Source organism: Balaenoptera musculus, chromosome 8 (genome assembly GCF_009873245.2).
Source record: "Balaenoptera musculus isolate JJ_BM4_2016_0621 chromosome 8, mBalMus1.pri.v3, whole genome shotgun sequence".
Lineage (NCBI taxonomy): Eukaryota > Metazoa > Chordata > Mammalia > Artiodactyla > Balaenopteridae > Balaenoptera > Balaenoptera musculus.
The window spans coordinates 58284223-58307435 of record NC_045792.1 but is presented as its reverse complement, the minus strand read 5'-3'; the positions used below and the strand labels follow the sequence as shown (position 1 = coordinate 58307435).

Here is a 23213-nt window from a genome sequence, read left to right as displayed (position 1 = left end):
TTCCAAGAGGAGGGCACTTCCCTCGTGCGGAGGGAACAGCCCTCTTCCCCATGAGGCAGCTCCCGCTCCCATGCCCAGGGCCCATTGAGGGCAACTGCTGTGCCCACAGGCCCACATGGGCACCGGAAGGACCTGGGGAGGCACTGTGAATTACTAGAAGGCCCTCAGCCAAGGTCCAGTCTCCCTGCCCCTGCTGCCCCCTGAGGAGGGTCAGGGCCTCCCCTGGGGCTCCCGGGCCCAGGTCTCTGTCCACCACCCCTCAGAGTCCTTGAGCCTGGCTTTGACACTCCAAAGCTGGACCTGGGCCTGCTGAGCCACATTCCATGTCGGCCCTGAGAGGAACTGGTTCGCCCAGCAGTACGGCCCAGGCTTTGCTCTGTGACCCAGTCAGCCACCAGCCCTCCCTGGGCCTCCTCTCAATCCCATCCTGGCATCCAGGACAGCCCCACCCCCAACGAATGAAGAGGAGGCCTGGCCCCTGTCTGTCTCCTCCCCACCTCCATTAAGTTGGCTATCTCTTCTGCTACTACCTAGTCCATTCCAGAACCTGGTTCTCAGATTTCTTGAAAGGTGTGTGTCAACTGGGTGTCTGCTGGGAGTGGTGGGTAGGTGCAAAGGGCATGAAGAGCCTCCCCCCGCACCACCACCAAGCAGCCCCAAGAAACTCTCCAGGCCTTGTCTGTCTGGCACCAGCTGGCCAAGGTGTGGCACAGGGCTCAGCCTCAACTCAGGATCCACGCAGCCCAACTGGAAGCTTTGCAGGTTCTTGGCACCTAGAATTTTGGAAATTTGGAAGCTGGGGATCTTTGGCACATAAAACCCTAGAATCCTTGATCCCCAATGCCCAGAGTCTCAAGACTCAGAATCCTAAAATCCCAGCTGCCCAATGTGGGGAGAGGGAGTGTGGGAGTGGAGAGGGATGGAGAAGCCCTTCCCCCGCCCCCCTTACCTGAGCTGTTTGGTTTCTGTCCTGACCTGTCCACACCTGGGGGCTGGGGATGTCCCAGGTGCTGCTGCTTCCTGCTCCCTCCCTGAAGCTCCAGGGAAGCTGAGTCCATGACCAACCCAAGGCCTCTCACTGAACCAGAGGCTGGGGACAGACCATGAGCTCCTGACTCCAGGCCTGATTACAGGCAGAGCCCTGGCCCCAGCATTATGGCGGGAAGGAGGGGAGGGAAGGAGAGAAGGGGATGCCCAGGGGCCGCACAGCGTCCTCTGGGGCGGGAAGGAAGGTGGCAGAGGAAACCCAGGCACCTGTGGGGCAGGGGAGCAATATGCAGCGGTAGCTTAGCCCTGCTACTGTTCCCCCTGTCCTAAGGCCTGACCCACCCCAGCACTGGCCTGGCCAGAAGGAGGGAGGGCGGGGCCAGGGTCCCCCAAAGGCCCTGGGAAGCTGAGATTCCAGGTGTGACCTCCAATTCCCTGCCCTGGGAATGGGGACAGGGGAGTGGCTGTGAGAGGTCCCAATCCTCCTCTCCCTCCCCCTTGCCCTCACGACCTTTTGCTCTCACAACAATGAAAACAATGAGGAGGAGGAAGATTTTGCCACGTTTCTCCCTCCCGGGGCGTGGGGGTGGGGGTGCTCTCTGACCCCTGAATCCTCCTCTGGACCCCACTGGCCATGAGCATCACACTCTTGACCACAGCTGGTCTCTGCTTCTTGGCCTCTTAGCTCTGCAACCATGTTCCCCAGGTTTGTTCGTTCAGTCACCGACACCCAGCTGTACCAAACCCCAGGCACCTTGAGAGGAATCAGGTTCCTGGTTTGGCCAGAGAGAAAGACTTGGACACTGTGACAAGGCAGGTGGGCAGTATCTGAAGGAAGCTCAGGGCTTCAGAGGCCCAGGAGGCCCTGACCAGGCAGGGAGGTAGAGTGCAGGCCTCAGAGCCCCCTGCCTGGGTGCCAGTCCCAGCTCTCCCTTTCCTCAGCTGAAAGACTCTAGGCAAGTCACTTAACTTCTACTGACCTCAGTCTCCTCAGCAGTAAAAAGGAGAACCACTGTACTCAACAAAGTCCAAACTGGACAGGACAGGACAAGAGCAGCGAGCAGGAGCTGCTCATCCTAGGGCTGGGCCCCTGGGGGCTAAGACTTGACAGCAGCCAGTCCAGCCTGCGAGCAGGCATCCCATCCCCACTGCGCGTCACCAGTAATGTCACCTGCCCAGGCAGCCCTCCCGTCCCTGCCTGCCACCCCGACTGGGAGTTCCCAGAGAAGGACAGGGTTTGGATCTTGTCTGCCTGCAGTGTCTCCCAGTGCTCAGGGTTCTCACTGTGAAGCTAGAGAAATTCAGACTCCCAGCTCTTCTATATAATAAATGATCTCAGGAAAATTACTTAACTTCTCGAGGCCTCAGTTTCTTCATCTGTAAAAAGGGAACAGTGCCTACCCCGTAGGACTATTGTTGAGGATTAAATGAAATCAGTACATAAAATGTTTAGCACAAGTGTCTGGCATGTAGTAAGCTTCCAAAAAACAGTAGCTACTGCTACTATTATTACTACTATTAAATAATAATTTTGTTATTGAATTGGTCACTTAACTCCACATCCCCTCCCAGCGACTCTGATTGTCTCAATGGTCTGGGACAGACGTCCTGTTTATGGGACAGAATCTTTTTTCCCTTCTGAACTATGTTCCAAACGATGAGACAGAGAGAAATTCCACAGGAAGGTCATGTAGAAGACCAGCGATGCACTGCCCTCCCTCCCCGCCACCCCAGGCCATCCCTGAACCTGAGGTCACCTGCCTTTTGGGGCTGAGACTGTCTTCTCCAGAACCCTCATTGGAATCTACAGGTCTGGGGGCCTGACAGTGGTGGGGGGGTGGAGGGGGGCTAGGTGGACAAGATGTCCTCTCTGATCAGGGCTGGGGATACTGGTGTTGAGTCCCTGAGCTCCACTGGGACTGTACTTGTAGGGGATCTCTGAGGGCCTCCCCACACCCTCCTGCTGTTCAGACCCTTGGTGCAGAGCCCCTTCCTGAAACATGAAGTGCCCCTCCATGCAGGGCTATGGAGGGGGAAGAGTCCAGCCTGACAGAGACCAGAGGAGGGGGTGACAGGGGCCGCCCAAGGGACTGGACTCTGCTCCTAAGGGAGGGCCGGGTCTGCATGGCTGGGGTCACACTCTGCTCGAGGCTGCCTTGGCCACCACCCAGGGGAAAGCCCCTCACTGAGTGGGACCCTGGACTGAGCTCAAGGAGTGACGTCAGGCTGGGGGAGGGGAAATCAGGCCAAAGGAGGCAAACAAATGCCTGGGTCCTGATTCTGCCTCTACCACTTATTTGCCGTGATGTTGGGCAAGTTACTTAACCTCTCTGTGCCTCAGTTTCCTTATCTGTAGAATGGTGCCTAACTTCTAGGTTTGTTGGGAGGACGAAACTGGTTAACATACGTAGTAGTGCCCACAAAGGTGCTGTGTGCATGTTTGCTGGCGTCATTCTCGCTGATAGTATTACTCAGCTCTCTCCGAGGCTGTTTCTTCCCCTGTCTTACTGGAGGATGACCCTTGTCTCACGGAATGATGTAAAGCTAAATAAAGTAACAAATGTGCAGTGTCAGGCACACCGTAGGTATTCAAATCAAGTAGAGGTCCCTCCCTTTCCCTTTCTTCTCCCCAAGAGGGCCCAGACTAGGAGTCGGGTCAGTCCTGACCCCCACTAGGGCTTGCTGTGTGATCCTGGTCCGATCTCTGGTCCCTGGCCTCAGTCTCCTCATCTATGAAAAAAGCTTCTGGGCCAAGTGATCTCTGTCCATGGCCATATCTGCTTCAGCCTCCCTCCCACCTCCATTCCCTCCTTTCCTTCTCCATTTCCAATTCATGTCCTACTGCACCCCCTCCTGCTGCAACAGAACCCTTGGGACCCTAAAGTGGGGTGGAGGGGACAGCTGGTGGGCAAGGGGTACCAGCCTTCAAGCAGTCCAGGGCCCCTCTCAGGCCCCCAAGGGTTAAGATCCAGAGTGAAGGGCGGGGGGCCAGGGTCAGTGCTGGACAGACGGGCCTGCAGCCCAGGCCCTGCAGCCCAGGTCCTGCCTCCCCTCCCCCCATCCTGGGAACAGAGGCCACTTGTTTGGGCATCAGCTGGCTGGCTTTGAGCTTGGCCAAAGGGAGAGTGGGGTGGGGAGGGGAGAGGGCCCCCGGAGAGTGGAGGGGACTCCCCTCTGTCCTAGGGCTTTGTACTAGCCTAGTCCACAACTAGCCCTTAGGACTCTCAGAGGCCCCTTACCCCTCTGAAGTGACCCCTTCTCCCCAGGTTCTCCCTTTTCTTCATTCAAACACTCACTGCTGGGGGAAGGAATTAGACTCAGACAGGCCCAATTCTTGCTCCAGCAGAGTCTCTCTTTGGAGCATGGGGCCAGGGCTTATCACCCAACCCAGCAGATGGGGAAATGGAGAGGTTTGGGAACTTGCAGAGTCACGTAGTGTTTGGTGGCTGCAGAGGGACTGTCCCAGGTCCCAGTCACCCCCACAGCTCTGCAGTCCCCTTCCCCACAGAGCTCCAAGGAGACCCTTCCTAAGTTGTGCCCTACACAGCACTGAAAGGCTAGGCAGGAGAAGGCCCACCTCTTAAGTCCCAAAGGACCTGGGAGGTTTGGAAGAGAAGAAAACTTCTGTAAGGTAGAGGGGAGGACAAGCAACCTGCACAAAGGGCTGAGGCATGATGTGTGGAAAGGCATGGCTGGAGTCCAAGAGACGATGGGGGTGAGGCTGGGGCTGACTGGGGAGGCCTGAATGCCCCAACGAAGCCTGGGAGCAATCTGCCCACTTCCACCTCACAGTTGTCAGGACTCTGCCTGGGACAACCCCCTCTTGCCCTATTCCAGTGAGCAAGCAGCAAATGGGAAGACAGGATTCCCCAAGCCAGGGTCTGGACAACCCTCAACCAGCCACGGGACCGGGGGATTGGTTCTCTCTACACTCAACCCCTGCTACCCATTCCAGCCACTTACATCTCCTTGCCATTCCTCAAACACACCATGCAAGTTCCTGCCTCTGCACAAGCTTTGCCCTCCTCTGAGGGTCCTTATCCTTGTGAATTACCACTTAACTGCCAAGGCCCATTCCAACCATCTCCTCCTTCCTGAGCCTCCAAGAGTCCCAGTGCCTGATTCCATCCCAGTACCTGTCTGCACCTGTCTTCTGACTCCGCAGGGCTCCTTCTACCCTGTAATGAGCTTGCTGGGAGGTCTCTCCTAGCCTGGACACTCTGCTCTCCGAGGACAGGTATCCTGGGTGCCTCTGTCTGGACGCTGCTCGGCAAACAGTCAAATCCTTCTCTGAGTACCTCCATATATCTGTCCAACCCTGCAGCCCTGGGGATTGGGGAAGGCTCCCCAGGACAGGAGCTTTGGGGGAGTGAGGGTGCATATGCCAGATACCGACCAGAGTTCCCCAGCACTAAAAACCACCCCTCCAGATCTGGGACCAAAGGCCCACCCCATGCCCTCAGGCTGCACTCGGAGTCTGCTCTCTCCAGTCCCAATAACCCACTCCCGGCTTGACCCCGTTCAGTGAACACACACCTCCTTCTTTTTCCAGCAACTGGGCCAGGTAGGGGCTCTTGGGAAGCCATGCCCCCATTTACTGGTGGGGAATTGAGGCGCAGAGCCCGGAAGTAGTCTGCCCAAGATCAGTGGTGCCCCAGGTCCAGCGCATAAGGTCATAAGAACTTGCAGACCGGTAAGGGTCTCTGCAGTCAACGAAGTGGGAGCCTTCATTTCACAGATGAGAAAATCAAGGTGCCCGAGGGCGGGTTGGCCCCGGAACCTCGGAGACTTCACGCCAAAGGGCTAAAGGGTGGAAGCCCCCTGTCCCGCCGGTTCGCCCTCCTCCCTACCGTCTCTAGCCCGACCGCGCATCCTCCGGAGGCGACCCCATCACCACCACCAGTCAGAACAGACGACGTGACCCAGAGAAACGCCCGCGGAAGTAGTCGCCGGGCGCAGAGTCGCCGCGCGGCCTCGGCGTTCCCTTCTGCGGAATGGGGAAACTCCGGGCCACACCTGGCCAAGGGGCAGCGGACGGGGAGGACCCGGCAGCCGCACTGACCTGTGAGCGAAGACTCCACGCGGGGACGCGGGGACGCGGGGACCCGGGGTCCCGGGGCCACCACTGACGCCGGTGTAGCCAACTCGCGGCCGCAGGCCAGGCGCGCCCACCCTGCCGGGCGCTTCCGCCCGCCCCACGTGACGCCCCGGGGAGGGGAGGACGGAGAAGGGGGCAGGGACACGCCCCCTTCCCAGGGACACGCCCCCTTCCCGGCCACGCCTAGTCACGGTCTTCGAGTCCTCTGGCCTGGCCCGCCTTGCGGACAGGTTGATCTTTAAGTCTCTCCTGTCCCTCTCGCTGCTCACAGGTCCGTCTCCGTCTCCTGAGGCTCCGGTCTACCTCCACCACCCCCGCCCTCTGAGTCTTCATCTCTTCCTGAGTCTCTCTGCCTCTTGACGCCCCTCTCCCTGGGAGGGACAAGCCACAAACCGCCCCACCCACAGAGCGGAAAGGGGCAGTTGGAAGCTGGAAGACCAAAGTCCCTGACCTCCTCCTCCAGGAAGTCCTTACCCACTTCATTCTTCGAAAATATCCTACTTCTCTCCCTGGACCCACATCTCTCAGGAGCAGGGTGGTGGGGAAGATTCTAGTCAGAGGACCCAAGGATCCCTTGGCTTTATAAAGGCTGCAGCCTGAGGTCCTGGCTGCCAGGCAACTTCCCTGGCCTAGAGAATGGGAGATTTCTACCCATCCTGCCAGCATACACACAGATGAGGGTCGAGGGTCTGGGGTTTGGCAGGCATTTCCAGGTCCTATGTCCAGGGCTGAGATTGGGCTTCATTAATTTGAGCACCTACTACATGCCAAGCCCAGTGCTGGGCAACTTATTCCTTTTATCGCAATCTGCCTGAAGGTGAAAAATCATCACCCCAGGATATAGATTAGGAAATAAGGCTCCAAAGAAGTTCCAGGGCTTGCCCGAAGTTACAAAGTCAGTATTGGGTAAACTGGCCAAGTCTTGGTGAGTTACAGAATGTCCTGCCTACCCCTACTGAACATTCACCCTGCCCCTCTAGGAAAAAGTAGACTCCAAGTGTCTTCCTGACAGGCAAAGTTAAGTCGCTTCCCAGGAGAGGGTAAGGCCAGACCTTGGGGAGAACTTCCGGCTCAAAATTCATACGGGGTACAAAAACACTGGAGAGGGGTGGAGCACCAGGCCCTCCTCCCGACCTGATAGCAGGGGTGACCCTCAGGCAGCAGAGGGCACCTGTGGGCTACAGAGAACAGGAGAGGCCCAGGCATCCCTCTAGACTTCAAAGCCTAGACATCAAAGCAGCCAGGTGGAACACAGGATCAGGGAACTGGCATCTGACCACTGGCAATCGGTTGGAGGCCCCACCCTTTCTGTTAACACAGGCCTGAGGTCTTCTAAATGATCTAGGGAGGGCTCAAATCACAGGGCCTGGTCCCTCCACTGCACTGGAGTCTGATGACACTCACCTCAACCCCCAAACTCCCTGCAGAACATGCTGCCCCAGCCTAAGCTCTGAGGCCCACAGTGCTGTGGTCTGAGACCCAAGGACCTCTCCCCCTCCTGTCACAACTGGAGAGTGTCAGACCCCCAGTCCATAGCTTGGACCCAGCGGGCCTTAGGCTGAAGGTCTTACAATAGAACCCCACTCTCTGACCCCTGACCCCGGGCCTCTGGCCAGACCTGCTCCTTCTTTTAGAGCAGTGAAAGGTAGCCAAAGAGCCTGCAGTGAATGGCCTAATGAACACACAATAAGGACAGGTGGATGGATGAAAAGTGAACTAATGAATGGATGCAAGGATAATGAACACACCAGGGACAGGAGGGGGTGTGTTCCGAGCTACACATCGGGAATGAGGGGATATCTAAAGGAGCAAAGTCCAGGTGATCAATAATAAAATTAACAAAATGAACTGTAGAATAGAGGGACCGAGGGCGGCGCCTGTGCCCTGAGCAAGTGGGAAGCAGGCACAGTGATGAGCCGGCTGAGTCTGTGGGACCGTTTATTGGGGTTGTGTCCAGCCGCGCCGCAGCGCCAGCCTGGGCCGGAGCCCAGCGTCCCCAGCAGGCGCAAGGAGTGGGGGAGGGGAGAAAGCGCGGGAGGATCCGCCACCCCTGGGCTCCGCCCCGTCTTGTCTTGGTCCCTGCCGTGGTGCCGTGCTCAGGTGAGCGAAGTGTCGTCATCACTGCCCTCGCCGCCCGCGCTGCCCATGCGCTCCTCCCGGCTCTCTGCCACCGCACTCTCGTCGATGTTCTCCAGCGAGTCCGCGTGCTGCACAGACAGCTCCGACAGCGCCAGGCTCGGCAACGGGCTCTGCTCTGGGTGTAGCCACGGCTTGTAGTGCGGTTGATGCTTCTGCTTCCACTCAGGGTATCTGACGCACGCCTTGTACATCTTCTTCATGGCCTGCGGAGCCGCCGCACCGCCGAGTAAGGGGTGAGCGGGGAGCGGACTATGTCTTCACCACATCCCCTCCTGCGCCCTCCAGCGGCTCAGTCCGCATCTCCCAGGATCCTGACTCTTGATCCAGTTTTCATAACTCCGCCCCTCAGCCTTAGCTCCCCCCCTGACTCCACCCCCTCATCCTGGAACCCTCTCCCCCAAACCCCACACCCGCAAAGTCCCAAGGCCACTCACCTTGGGAGCCAGGAACTGAGAAGATTTATTCACCACCCACTTGGGTAAGGAGCCTATGAGGGCAGGAATGGGTAGTGAGGAGAAAAGGGAAGCAGCAACCTCAGGGAACCAGCCCCCCACAAACACACATACCAGCCCCCTCACTCCAGCCTGGGGCTTCCAGGGAGGACACGCTCTTCTCCTTAGGGAGGGGGCGCTGTGAGGCAAGCCCTATAAGACTTCATCATCTTCACCCCCTCTTTCTACCTCAGACCATGGTCCTCAGGCTCATCTCTGTTAACCCCCCACCTCCACCACCCCCTGCCTCTGCCCGCTGGTGAGCCCAAGGGCTACACAAAAGAAAACCACAGGGTCCTAGGTGACCACAGGCAACACCTGGGTTGAAATCCTGGCCAGTCGAGCTCTCACCTGCTGCCTCCCCTCTACTCACACTGACCTCCCTTTTCTCATACCCAGTCCCGCTACCTTGAACGGCCCTGGTGCTCATCCGCTGCTCTGCCTGTCCTTCCAAGCCCCCTGGCCCAGGAAGCCTAGCTGCTACATAGACCTCTTGGCTAAGCACTCCAGCCTGGCCTGACCTAGAATCCACAGCCCAGCTCTCCACCCTGTCTGATTCCCAAGTGTCTGCTCTGCCTCTGACACACAATAAACTCACTCAGTGAGGTGCTGGGGAGCTCTGGGCCTGGGCCCGTGGGCCCTCAGTGGTGCTGGGGGCATACCCAGGCAAAGATGCTCAAGGCTTACCCCTCCTCTAGTCATTCATCCATTCCTTCACTCACTCCACATTCACTCAGTGATACCCACCCTGGACCAGCCCTGGGGACCGAGAGAGGAACTCACTGTCTGGGGGGCCCCAACAGTATGCCAAGTACTCTGTTAGAGGGGGATGGGTCCACAGGGCAGGGAGCCAGCGACTCCTCTGGGTATCAGGGATAGAGGTGGTGAAGCAGCCCTGGAGGGATGAGTAAGGGCAGAGAGGTGTTTCTAGGCCGAGGGAAAGGGCTGCTTAGATAGGTAGGAAGGTGTAAGCTATGAGGAGGGACTGGGAAACCCGGGGAGGGGGCTTGGACTTTACTCTGAGGGCAATGGAAAGTCACAAAAGGACTTTAGCAGAAGAGAGTCACAAGGAAATAAGTCCTTTGGAAAAATCCCTCTGGTAGCTGTATGGACAGACAAGGTCACTGAGTATGGAAAGAAATGACAGATTCAGGAGCTATTTAGGAGGTAAAATCAATAATAATTAGTGACTAGATTTGGGAGCTGAGAAGAGGGGACCCCAGACAACCACCAGGTTTTTGGCATGAGTGACTAGAGGGAAGAGACTTAGGAGAAGGGGCAAGTTAGGAGAGGAGACAGTAAGTTCAGCATTGGACACAGGGAGCCTCAGGTCCTAAGAGACACCCTGAGGGACATGTCCAAGAGGCCAATGGCCACAGGGATCTGGATCTCAGCAAAGAGAGACATGTGGTCAACCCAGCCACAGAAGCCTGGGGAGTAGCTGAGCCCCGCCAAGGGAAAAAGGACTGGGGCCTAGGAAACCCAGACCTCCAGGATAGAAGCCAACAAGACAGAGTGGGAGCAGCCAGTGAGCAGGGAGCAAGTCAGAGCATGGGGGAGTGGGAGTCCAGGAAGACAGCTATAAGCTTCGTCATGGAGCAGTGGCTATACCACCTTGGCCCTTGCTTTTCAAACAACTGTAAAGTCTCAAACTTTGGTTCAAAGAATGTTGTGGGCGCAGATGCCCCAAAATACAAAACACCTCCTAACAGAGGCCCTTCTGGATCCCAGTAGATCAAGTAGATCAAGCCCCATGCCCTGCGGTATAAGGAAGGATCCCATGATGGGCTTCCAGGGCCAAGCCCTCACCTTTGGGGTCCACCTGAGCCAGGTAGGTGATGACGCAGCTCTTGGGCCCCGTGCTCTGGATGAGATAGCCCGTCTGGATGGACACAGCTCGGACCAAGTCTTTCCGAGGTGGGTATTTCTGGGAATGGAAGGCACAGGGAGGTGAGACTCAAGGTGTGGGAAAAGAAGGTGTCTTTGTAAGTACACTTAACACACACAGAGTTGGTTTACATCCCCTGGCATCCACTCCAGGCCAGGCCTGATATTGGGGTGAGGAAAAAGGGAGGAGTCAGGAGTCATCCTTGCCCCTCTTAAGCTTCCCCTGTTCCCCTCCAGAAAGACCCAAGTCTGGGGTCAGGGTTCATGAGCAAACACATGGGCGTGCATGAGCGTGCGCACACACGCACACACCCTTGCCAAGCCAGCTGCACCTGCCTGTCCTTCCTGCCATGGAGACCCAGACTCAGGGAGGGTCAGAGGACCCTACCTCTCACCTCTTGCTCCCCCTTTCCCAGCCAGTCCATCCCACCCACTTGTCCACAGTGATGGCCCACACCGCCCTCTCATCTGCTTGAAAGCCCCAGCAGGAAGACAGGAACCATTATTCTCACTGTATAGGAAGGAAACAGGGACAGAAGGCTTCATGCCTGGCCTGAAGTCACAGAAAAGTCCTGATAGCAGCCAGGGTCCTCTCCCTGGGCTAGGCCTGCTGGCCCAGCCCTACCTGGTACCTTCCCCTGCCCACCCAGCAGGGAAGGCAGGTTGACTCACAGGATGTTTGACTGAGTAGTTCATAATGATGTAATCAGTGCCCATGGGAAGCCAGGAGCGGAGGGTGATGACATCACGATTCTTCAGGGGCTTTGGGCACCTCCCTGTAGAGGACAAGGGACAGTTCAGCCAGACCACTGGCCTGCCTGACTGAAAGGGTGTGGCAAAGCCCAGAGACATAGGGATGCCTGGTTAACTGCCAGCTCCCCCTGGTCCAAACAGGTACCCCCCCCACCACCACCAGACCTAGTTTCTGGAACTAGCAAAGAGACAGAACAGAACCCTTTCCCCTCCTGTATCCAGCCATCCCTGCTCCTCACAGCCTCACACAGCCCTTACCTTGCTGGCCTGATCTGTTTGTATATGTGAATGTGAGTGTATGAGAAAACAATGGTATTACTGTGAGTGTGTCCATGAAATGTGTGACTGTGAGTAGGTGGCATGTGGCTGTGGGTTTTGTACATGACTGTGCATGTGTGTTTGTGTGGAATGTGTATACTTGAACATGGGAGTACATATGTGTTTGTGAGTGCACATGTATGTGTGCTCAAGTGTCTGGGAGTGGATAGGGATTCAGGGAGGGCAGCCCTACATCTCTGCACTCAGGTCTCTGAGCAGCCTGGCCATGGGAGTGACCCCAAGGATGGAAGGTGGGAGGAGGAGGCTGGGCTGGAGGCCTGGATGGAGGTGGAGGGGGCTGGGATCGGCGTGCTCGCGTCTGCTCACAAGAATAATAGCCCACGTCAGCGTTGACTGTCAAGCGGGCAATGTCAAAAGTTTCAATGACATTGCTGTCCCACTTCTTTCGGTATTCAATGTCATGTAGGACGTCGTAGAGCGTCTCTGCTGGCACATCACGGCACTCCATCCGGCACTGCAGACAGACACATGGGTTGTCAGGGTCACACAGGGCTCAAAGTCCTGGTTAGGGGATGGGAGGGCAGACAGGCAAGGAGAGAGGAGGAGAAGGAGGACAAGGAGGAACAGTGACCTCTGAAGCCAGCAAGGGCTCACCTCTTGCCATGAGTCCTGTCCAGCCCTCCCAGAAGCCACCTGTGCCAGGAAAAAGCCCCTGCATCCAGAGACTGTCTCCCCCATCTCAGCCCCCACCAAACCTCCCCATTCATCCTCTAGGTCTCCTCTAGGAAGTCTTCCTGAATTACCCAGCCAACTTTCTGGACTGCCATACACTGAATCTCTTTATCTGTGCCCTCCAGGTCCCTGAACTTCATGGGCAGAGGTTCAGTCGATTCAGTACAGAGCCTGGTATGAGTACATGTTAAATGAAATGAAAGCATGAATGAACAAACAAATGCCTAAATGGATGATGTCTTTCCTCCATGGTACTTATCACCTGGTACTTATCACCATTTGCCCTTTTTTTCTTTTTTCCGCCATCCAACAAACATCTTTGTTTTTTGTTTGGTTTGGTTTGGTTTTGGGTTTTGTTTTGTTTTGTTTTTGGCCACGCCATGCAGCATGTGGGATCTTAGTTCACCGATCAGGGATCTAACCCATGCCCCCTTCAGTGGAAGCACAGGAGTCCTAACCACTGGACTGCAGGGAATTCCCCCAACAAACATCTTTGGATTTCTTATTATTTATCAGCCTTGTTCTCAAAGAGCTTTCCATCTAGGGGAGAAAAGAGCCGAGGACACTTTTTGTTTTTTATTTAACCCCCACAATAACTCTACCAGACAAGAAATCCAAAGAGGAACTTAAGGCTCAGAGAGGTTAAGGAACTTGCCCACGGTCACTCAGCTGGTAAGTAGCAAAGCTGGGATTTAACCTAGATCACATGTCTGGAAAGCAAATAAAAACAGAACCAGGTTTTACTAGATTTACACTCAGCAAGATGAAACTCAGTCCATATCCTTGTTCTATGATTTTTTTTTCACCCGAAAGCCCAAACCCCAGGATCAAGTTCCCCTCAGCAAATGGACAAGTTCTATTGTGTAGTTTAAAAAGGTTTCCCAGGGGGCTTCCCTGGTGGTGCAGTGGTTGAGAATCTGCCTGCTAATGCAGGGGACATGGGTTCGAGCCCTGGTCTGGGAAGATCCCACATGCCGCGGAGCAACTAGGCCCGTGAGCCCCAACTACTGAGCCTGCGCGTCTGGAGCCTGTGCTCCGCAACAAGAGAGGCCGCGATAGTGAGAGGCCCGCGCACCGCGATGAAGAGTGGCCCCCGCTTGCCGCAACTGGAGAAAGCCCTCGCACAGAAACGAAGACACAACTCAGCCATAAATAAATAAATAAATAAATATTAAAAAAAAAAAAAAAGGTTTCCCAGAACTGGGTGTTCAGACGGTGCCAAGGGAACCACACATTACTTTCTACTAAAAGGTAAATACATGCAGCCATATGAGGGAGGGGTCACATCACCTTCCCCCTAATCTTGGGTTAGGCCCTGGCACCACTAATGGTGATGAGAGGACACAGGAAGGACACTACCCATTGGGTATTCTAGGCACAAGTGAACTCCTCAAGCCCTGGATATGCTTCACTCAACAGAAAATACAATGGACAGAGGAACAAGTTAAGTGTCACCATAAGAATACAAGACAAAGCCAGATGGTGAGACATTCTGCAGGGCTACTAGTCCAGTCTCTTCTACAGGTCAATGTCATAAGGAAGGAACTAGGCTAGACTAAGACTTATAGGACAAATAACCAGATAGAAAGTGTGGTCCTGGATTACATACTGGCTTGGACACAACAGCTATAAGGACATATTTGGGACAATAGGAGAAATATGAATATGATCTGAGTGTTAGTTAGATGTGCTGAAAATTTACTGAAACAAAATGGTGGAGATTGCTGCCTGAAGAAAAGCAAGTTACAAAATGGAATGCATGATATAATCTCATTTTGGGGGAAAAATATATGCACAGAAAAGGCCTGGGAAGCACAATCACTAAGGTGTTAACAGTGGCAATCTATAAATGATGAGCATATAATAGCTTTATTTTCTTTTTGCTGTCTGTATTTCTAATTTTCTAAAATATATAGTACTGCTTCTGCAATAATGAAAAAAAATTAAATAAAAATGTTTCTCAGGGGCTTCCTTGGTGGCGCAGTGGTTAAGAATCCGCCTGCCAATGCAGGGGACACGGGTTCGAGCCCTGGTCCGGGAAGATCCCACATTGCCGTGGAGCAACTAAGCCCGTGTGCCACAACTACTGAGCCTGCGCTCTAGAGCCCGCGAGCCAAAACTACTGAGCCCACGTGCCACAACTACTGAAGCCCGCGCGCCTAGAGCCGGTGCTCCACAACAAGAGAAGCCACCGCAGTGAGAAGCCTGCACACCACAGCAAGGAGTGGCCCCCGCTCGCCACAACTAGAGAAATACTGCGCGCAGCAACAAAGACCCAGCGCAGCAAAAAAAAAAAAGTTTCCCAGAGATACTGAGAGGTGTGCTCACCACAAGCACTATCCTAAGGGCTTTCTACACATTACCACATTTTATTCCTACAGCAACACTCTGAGGGATTAGCCCCATTTTAGTTAAGAAAACCAAAGTTCAAGGACAGCTCCAGCCTGCAAAAACTCATTGTGTGTCATCCTCCCTCCCTGCCCTCTGCTTTTCTGCTCCACCAGGTGGTATGACTAGATCCAGTCATTTAATCAGCTTCAGCTCTGTGCAGAGCACAGAAGAGTCAGAGATGAATCTGAGGCCTGTCCTTCAGAGGCTTCCAGTTGAGAGAGGAGACCAACTTGGAAATGGGGAGGTGCCCAAACTGCCCAATGGGGCACAGAGGAGGTGGTCAGCTGTGTGCGGTGAGGCATGTGGGGAATCAGTCTTCATGGAGAAGCTCAGCATGGAAGGTAGGAATCTAGCAAGTGGCCCTGGCAGAGAGAACAGTGTGGCCTGTAGGGAAGCTGAATGAGTTCCATCTGCTCCAGTGCCCATGGTGTGCTGCAGCCTAATACTCAAAGGTCCTGCTTCCAGGTCTTCTTGGAGAAATGCATAATTCCAGGGCTAAGTCGGAGTAAGTATAAGATGTACCTGGAACATCTCACTGTGCCAGAAAGTAAGGACAACATACTTACAGAGTGATAGGGACCTTGCCCAGCAGACACAGGAGCCAGTGTGAAGGGCTCCTGCTGGTTCCATGACCAACTCATCAGGGTTTGCCAGTTTAGCACTGGAAGTCCGTATCCCGGGAAATCCCTCAGTCCCAGGCAAACAGGACAGCTGGTCCCCTACCATGGGCTAAAGCTGGGCCAACTCATGTATTAAAATAAATAATGATAGTAACAGATTATATTCCACTGAATAAAATAGGAAACCAAAGTATATACAGGTATGAATAAATAAATAAATTTAATGTTTAATGAGGAATAGGGTATTTATATAGTTTCAAAGTACCTTCCCATCAAATCAGTAACTTCACATTGCCTGGCAGATACCACCTTAACCAAGTGATCAAAGTGAACATCATTAGTGATAGGCCAAGTTACAACTGGATGTTTCCTGATAGGATGCAATGAAAAGAATACAGGTACCACTTAATGTGATATTTCTGCCAAAGATGCATGATCTAAATCTAATCATAAGGAATATCAGACAAACCCAAAATGAGGGACTTTTACAAAATATCTGGCCTCTAAGTGTCAGGGTCATGAAAGTCAAGGAAAGACTCAGGAACTATATCAGACTGAGAAAGACTAATGAAACATGAGCGAATGAATAAATGAGTGATTGAACAAAGTGATGAGAAGGATGGGATGGAGAAGACGGCAGAGGCCAGATCTGGCATCATCAGGAGCATACAGACACACCTCCACTGTGCAGCGACACTGAGGTCTGGGTGTTGCACCTGACATTCAACACACACACTCACTCTTCACCCCCCGGTGAGCTGTGCTGCAAAACAGAAAGCTGAGGCTCAGGAGAGGAAGCAACCTGTCCAAATCATAAGGCAAGAAAGCAGCAGAACTTCAAAACCGGATCTTCCAATACTCTTAACCATGAAGGAGCACTCAAGTGTGGCTTCTGAGGAAACCAGAACTTCTCTAAATCCAAGTATGGAAGCTGGTTTGGCTTTGCAAGTTCTCCAACGTGTTATTCCACACAGTGACTGTATGAAGGAGTAGTGACAACAGAATTATGCTTTGTAGGTTAGGATCCAACCTGGGGATTCCTCTTCCCTCAGGCCAGCCTTGGTGCTCCCAGGGCAAGCTGCACCCACGGCTGGGTGCACACTGAGAAAGGCCTACACTGCCCAGACTGCCTCTTCTCCCTCTGGACTTCTGTGGCTTCAGGACCAGGGGCCTCCGTCTGAGACAGCAGGCAGTGGGAGGAGCACGCAGAGCCACAAGACAGACCAGGCACTGAGTTGAGCATAAACTCTGCGTAACATCTTATCTTTAAGATAAAGAAGGAAACTTCAAAGGGTTCCCAAGCTCACGGCAGGCTCTTGGGGAGGAAGGTCAGCTGTGGGGCCTGCTGGGAAGGGGAGAACTCAGGCTGTGGAGGCAGCGCTGCAGGTGAGGAAACCAAGGCGGTCCAGGTGGCCAGTCTGGCTTTGGGCCCGGCTCTTTCCACAGCCCCCAGGAGGCTGTGCGCATGAGCCAAGAGGGGTAAATTACATCCAGCATTGTTCCTGTGCGCAGCTGCAGCCGCCACATGGGCAAGGTAATTCTAAGAGGCTTCTGGAGGGACGAGCAGGGGTAGAGGTGAGTCACTGGAGAGCACCTGGTGGGCGGGGCTGTGACCAGAATCCACAGCCATTGGGCCCTGTGCAAGTCACTCACTTTGGCTGGCCGGTTGGGCGCTCCTCCTGGAAACCAGAACTGAATGGGAGGCAGTGCCGGGGTTGCTCAGCCAAGGAGCAGGCCATGCTTGGCTGCAAAGCCCTTAAGGCCTGGTTTACAGCAGGAAGTCTCACATGCAGCCATTTTACAGCTGAGAAAACTGAGGCCCAGAGGGAGCAGGTGACACCAGAGAAATTAGACTGTGTACCCCCTACACTCCACTCTCTCCAAACCCCATGAGGTAGAGAACTGGGATTGCCCAGAACCCCATAGAGCCATGGTTGGAAGGGAATGGACAAGCAAGGAAGGCCATCAGGGGTGACTCCTGCAGGCTCTGAGTCTAGCAATCCCAGGTTCCAATTCCAGTTCCTCCCCTTAGGCACAAGATTTAACTCACCTGAGTCTTTGTTTCCTCATGTGAAAAATGGGGATAATAAAAGTACCTATCTCGGGGCTTCCCTGGTGGCGCAATGGTTAAGAATCTGCCTACCAATTCAGGGGACACGGGTTCAAGCCCTGGTCCAGGAAGATCCCACATGCCGCGGAGCAACTAAGCCCATGCGCCACAACTACTGAGCCCGTGTGCTACAACTACTGAAGCCCGTGTGCCTAGAGCCCTGCTCCACAACAAAAGAAGCCACCGCAGTGAGAAGCCCGCGTACCACAATGAAGAGTAGCCCCTGCTCACCACAACTAGAGAAAGCCTGCGCGCAGCAATGAAGGCCCAATGCAGCCAAAAATAAATAAATTAAATAAATTAAAAATTTTAAAAAGTACCTATCTCATGGGGACGTTGTGATTAAATTAAATTAGATAATGTATGCAATATGCCTGGCACATAGATACCCCCAAAACAGTAGCTGTTATTACTTAAGCAGGCTTCCACAAGCAGCCACGCACCCTTCCACAGGGCTAGGACCAGGTTGTGTTTGCATGTGCCTCCTTACATTCTGGGCCCCAGGCGCCTCTCTTGCCTCACCTGGCCCTGCCCTTCCATCCATCCATTCACTACTGCCCGGAGTCGGCTGTGTGCAAGGGCTGCAACTGGGCGGCAGGGAACTGAGAAGTGAACCAGACTTGGGCCCTGCCCTAAAGAGGGCCCATCAAGTGCGCAGTGGGAGAGATGGGGACATAAAATCTCACTAGAGAATGAGCTGGGTTGGGGGGGTGGGCATGGGAACTGTGGGATCAGAGGGCAACTGAACCTAAAAGAAGTTGAATTGCTGAAAGGGGAGAGAGGGCATTTCAGGCAGAGAGACTGGGGGGTGCAAAAACCTGGAGGCTTAAATAAATAAGTACAGAGCAGGGTCAGTGCCCTAGCGGTGTCTCACTCTACCCTCCTCCTCTCTCCCACCCCTTGCCCCGTGCTTCTTTGGGAGATGCCTTCCCAGTGCTCAGTATTAGAGAAAGAGGAATCTCCACAAGAAGAGGGAAGTGGTTGGTAGGGGAAGGGGCTGAAGTATCTCCCAGGACCCAGGGAGATGGCTGACCTGAGACAGGAAAAGAAGTCAGGTCATGTCCATGGGGCTGTGGTGTGGCTTTGAGGGCCAATGGCCAGGGCAGTAACAAGCAAACTGAGACACGGACAGATGGATCCAAGTCTGGCCCACATGCCAAGACCTTAACACAGCAGGTCTCCAATATCCTTGCCCGTGGGATATATGGGGCACATGGATTATCCCAAAGTCCTAGGGACCCAGGAGATGATCTCTTCCACCTCTACTCTTCAGGTCACCACTGGGGAAACTGAGGCCCAGAGAAGGGTAAGGGGTCCATCTGGGCTCTGAAACATGCCTCAGGCTGTGCTGACTTCTCACCACATTGCATTTTAGCAGTTTTGTTAAAGGAATAACTATTAAGCAAATCACCCTTTCCCAAAAGAACCGTATTTAAAACAGAGAAAGCACTCCTGACCAGGGTGGAGCACTAGCTATCAAATCAATCATAGCCCCAAACAACAGCTACCACCTCAATAACCATTACCATGTGCTCCAAATCACTAATTCATCATCCCACAAAGGAGACAGTAGCACCTGGACCACGGACCCCCCAGCGGCTGAAGTTTAGGTCAAACCACCTCTGCCAGCTGTCAAGGGCGCCAAGCTGCATCCTGTGCAAATATTGTCTCTTACCCCCCCAACACCCTGATGGATATCATCACCCCCATTTTACAGATGCAGAAAGTGAGGCCCAGAGAGGTAAAATGATTAACCAAGGCCACAAAGCTAACAGAGGTGGAGCGAACCAGAGCCTGGGTGTGCCTGACCCCAAAGTGTCAGGACTTTCTGCTCCCTTCATCAAGGGGCAGGACTGGCCCAGCTAAAACAAACACGCTGGCAACTGGAGACTGCCTTAGTTAATTGATGGTTATTATTTTCTTTTAATTTTTAATTTATTTTATTTTTGGCCGCGTTGGGTCTTCGTTGCTGCGCATGGGCTTCCTCTAGTTGAGGCGAGAGGGGGCTACTCTTTGTTGTGGTGCACAGGCTTCTCACTGCAGTGGCCTCTCTTGTTGCGGAGCACGGGCTCTAGGTGCGCAGGCTTCAGCAGTTGTGGCACGTGGGCTCAGTAGTTGTGGCTCGCGGGCTCTAGAGCACAGGCTCAGTAGTTGTGGCACACGGGCTTAGTTGCTCTGTGGCATGTGGGATCTTCCTGGATGAGGGCTTGAACCCGTGTCCCCTGCATTGGCAGGCAAATTCTTAACCACTGCGCCACCAGGGAAGCCGTAATTGATGGTTATTACGCAGAGCTCACTGGATTCAGAAAGGCTTGCTGACCAGGCAGGCGAAGCTCAGAGATTCTTCCTCTGAACAAAATTCCCGACTCTATCCTCAGCCCTCCCTGGGCTTAAAGGCAAGGCTGTGCTTTTCCAAAGCTCAGCACTGGAGCTCTGCACCTGGAAGTCTCCTCTGAGAAGACCTGGGCCATCGCATTGCCCCACAAGCTCACACTCGCAGCAATTCCAGGCTGTCTGGTCAGATAGGCCTCTGTCCTGCCGCTTCCTGCCTGTGTGGCCTTGGCTTGGGCAAAGGACTTCAGTTCTGAATCCCAGTATCTTCATCTGTCAAACAGGGATAATCCTCCCCCCGGAGTAGAGCTGTGAGGATTAAATGAGACTTGTACATAAAGCCCCCAGCGGCAGCTGCCCTTCTCCAGCCCTAGGCCCCGGCAATTTTCCCTGACTTCTCAGGCCCTGCCGAGGGGAGCACTTTCCTGCTAACACCAAAGGGCAGGATATAAAGGGGCAAGGAACAAAGTTTAAAACAACAAAAATGCCTCAGATCCTGCCACAGGGTGGACGGACAGGGAGGGGGTGCGTGGCCCTCTTGTACCAGGGCCCTGCACAAGTCCACAGGCTCCACCCTCACAACCCACAACCAGGCACTGCCCTCACCATGTCAGTCCAGGTGTTAAAAGATACAGACACTGACCCAGGGCACACAGCACATGAAAGGCTCAGCTCCAGTGGCCCCTCTGCCCTGTTTGCTCCAAGTCCTCCTCCCAGGGCTGCGCACCACCTGCTTGCTGGCTTCAGGGCCCTCCACTGCCCCTCCTAAAGGCCCCACACGGCCATCATCTAGCCAAGCTGCTAGAGCACCTGCCCTTGCCTCTGGGTTTCTGGGGTCCCCAGAATGGAGACCCTTAAGACCTTCCCCCCATGTCCCCGCCAAATCTCAAGAGCAGCTCAAGGGCACTGACACAGGGCATCAGGGGAAGCAGAGGTGGGGGTGTGTAGGAGGAGAGAGATCTAATAAGTCCTGCTTTCCCAGGACCTCCCCTTGCTGGTTCTTTGCTATTTTGCCCTCAAACTTCAGCCTGGCTGTGTCCTGACCAGGCCGCCTACCGTGTCCCTAACTTCTGCAGGTTGGTCTGGGGCCTCCTCCTCCACCCCACCGCCTCCCTTCATCAGCACACACTGCGATGCATCGATTCATCCTGGCCCCTTGCTTGTCTTGGAATCCCCAGTGCCTGGCATGGTCTAGTAAAGAAATGCTGCCTGAATGGAAGGAGGGACAGGTGAGCCAGCAAAGAGGCCATGCCCGTGTGAGCTTCTCTGACTTTTAGAGTGCTTGGGGCCATGCCTGGTGGCCCTCAGTGCTTTGTGGAGGTCAGAAGGAAGGGTCGTTGTGAAAACCTCCTGGACGCTTGTAAAACTCTCTGTGGCACTTGAGGCTGATTACTACTTCTGCCATCATCCTCATAAAATGGAGTGTAAGGGGCAGGGGCAGAGACAGGTGAAGGGAGATTCTGGGACTTTCTGTAAGATCTTTAATAATTCTGATAAAGAAAAGTAAATTCAATCTGTCCTGAAGTATCAATTTACATTTAGTAAATAGCAAAAGTATATAAAATAACCACTGCTTGTGAGCATATGGTAAAACTGTTACCCAGTTAGTGACAGCAAAAACTGGTTGCACTATTCTGAAAAGTAGTTTGGCAGATATTTTAAAAATCATAAAAATGTATCTTTCAACTCAGGTCCTGGAACTCCAGGACCAGAAATTTATACTCAGAAAAAAAATACAAAATGAGAAAAAAAGTTCTGTTACAATATTCATGACTGTATTATTGCATTTGTAATTAGCAAAATATACTGGGGGACAACCTGGAACACCACCACCAACAGGGCCTGGTTGAGTTAAGAATGATACCTCACCTTGAAGATCACTGCCCAGCTACTGAGGACTGTGGTCTCCCTCAGGGCAGGGGCAGGGGCCCCTCAGAACCCAGAAGAGGCCTGGCAGGGAGCAGCTGCCAGAAATGTTCCTGAATTAATGATTCTGTAGCAATATGAGACATTTCCACAGATGCAATGTTAAATGAACAAAAGAGGACACAAGCTTGCATCTGTGCCATGGTCTCAACTGTACATAAATTACCTACACCCTTGAATGAGAGCTGGAAGGAACCAGGGGAAGTTTAACTCAGGAATTGAGGCTCTGGGGGATTAATTTATCATTTTTGGATTCTCGTTACTGTTGGTACAACAGAGTTTATATAAGATAAAGAAACCATACTCTTTTTTTTCTAGGTTAAGTGTGTTGTCCAGAATCCCGAGGTCCTTGTGCCCTGGACCTGGGAGCCTGGACTCTGCTGAGATGGGCCTGAGGCTGCCCAGGCTGATGCTGAATTGCCTGGAAATGCTCTGTGTGGTGTAGCCATGCTGAGAGTAAAGCCTGAGGGGGCTCAGGGTCCTTCCACCCTCAGCTGGGACACAGGCATGAAAATCCTGGGGGCTCACGGCAGGGAGAGAAGGAAGCAGGGGGACGCAGGTACAGGGAGGGGCACACCTAAGCAGAGTCCTACAGGATGAATAGAATAGCAGATGGCACCCAGATGTAAGGAGGGGAAAGAGGCTGGGCAGAGGTGCTGGAGGGGACTGGAAATGGCCTGGACCGGCTGGGGGAAGGAGAAGGCTCATGCAGTTCCACGAGGTAACCCCAGTGAACAAGGATGGACGCAGGAGGAAATGGAGCTGTCCCCTGGGTACCTCAGACTGTTCATTCATTCATCCATTCAGCAAACGTTAAGAGCGTGCCAGCTCTGTGCCAGGCTCTGCACTAGGGCCTTGCAAATTCTCCTAATTCCATCCTCTCAACTACCCGTGAGGAGGGAAGATTACGCCCATTTGTAAATGGTGGCTGAGAAAAGTGAAGGGAAGAACCATCCTGGAACCCAGTGTCAACCCAAAGTCCACCCCTGAAGCTGTTCCCTAAGAACAAGGCTCTGCTCTGTCAAGGACTCAAGGAATCCCAGGTGGGCCAGCACTTGGCCAGATGAGGACTATCCCTGGAGGGTCCACGCTAGGGGCTGGGGCTGCTGGGGCAGCTCTGCCTGGAGTAAGGGGCGCTGGAAGGACACAGAGAGCAGGTTTGGTGTGGGCCCGTCACAGGCTCTCCTTCCCCCACCTTCAGCCTCAGAGTTCTCACCTGTAAAATGACTAGACAGCCTCTTCTGAAGGGAAGGGGATCTGGCACCAGATAACCTCAACCCATCTTCTCTCCTAAAGTGCGGCCCTCCTGAGACCAGTGGTAGGCGGAGGTACTGCCATGTCTCCCCTAGACACAGCTCCCAGAGTCTGCTCAGGCAGACCAAGCTAGGCCCCTCTGCTGCTCTCCACGCAGGGCTGAGTGACTCATCCCTACTGTGCCTCCATCCCCTTCCCCTCCCCCTACCTAGTCT

The 23213-nt window shown here is 53.9% G+C and overlaps 2 protein-coding genes across 6 annotated transcripts in view; both read right to left on the bottom strand.

Moving 5' to 3' along the window:
* The window catches only part of ARAP1 (ArfGAP with RhoGAP domain, ankyrin repeat and PH domain 1), a 63294-nt gene extending 57122 nt beyond the window's left edge, over window positions 1-6172 (bottom strand). For 2 of the 4 annotated variants that reach the window (XM_036861691.1, XM_036861692.1), the window contains exon 1: window positions 6050-6172. The gene's annotated coding sequence lies outside the window, so the exon portion shown is untranslated. The remainder of the gene's footprint in view (window positions 1-6049) is intronic. The other 2 variants (XM_036861693.1, XM_036861694.1) reach the window with 2 other exon arrangements.
* A 1834-nt stretch (window positions 6173-8006) lies between these two features.
* The window catches only part of STARD10 (StAR related lipid transfer domain containing 10), a 34707-nt gene continuing 19500 nt past the window's right edge, over window positions 8007-23213 (bottom strand). For both annotated transcript variants that reach the window (XM_036861940.1, XM_036861941.1), the window contains exons 3-7: window positions 12001-12148; window positions 11275-11378; window positions 10525-10642; window positions 8659-8711; window positions 8007-8427 (exon numbers count right to left, since the gene is read on the bottom strand). In XM_036861940.1, the coding sequence (XP_036717835.1) occupies window positions 8182-8427; window positions 8659-8711; window positions 10525-10642; window positions 11275-11378; window positions 12001-12148 (669 nt within the window). In that variant the 3' untranslated portion in view covers window positions 8007-8181. The remainder of the gene's footprint in view (window positions 8428-8658; window positions 8712-10524; window positions 10643-11274; window positions 11379-12000; window positions 12149-23213) is intronic.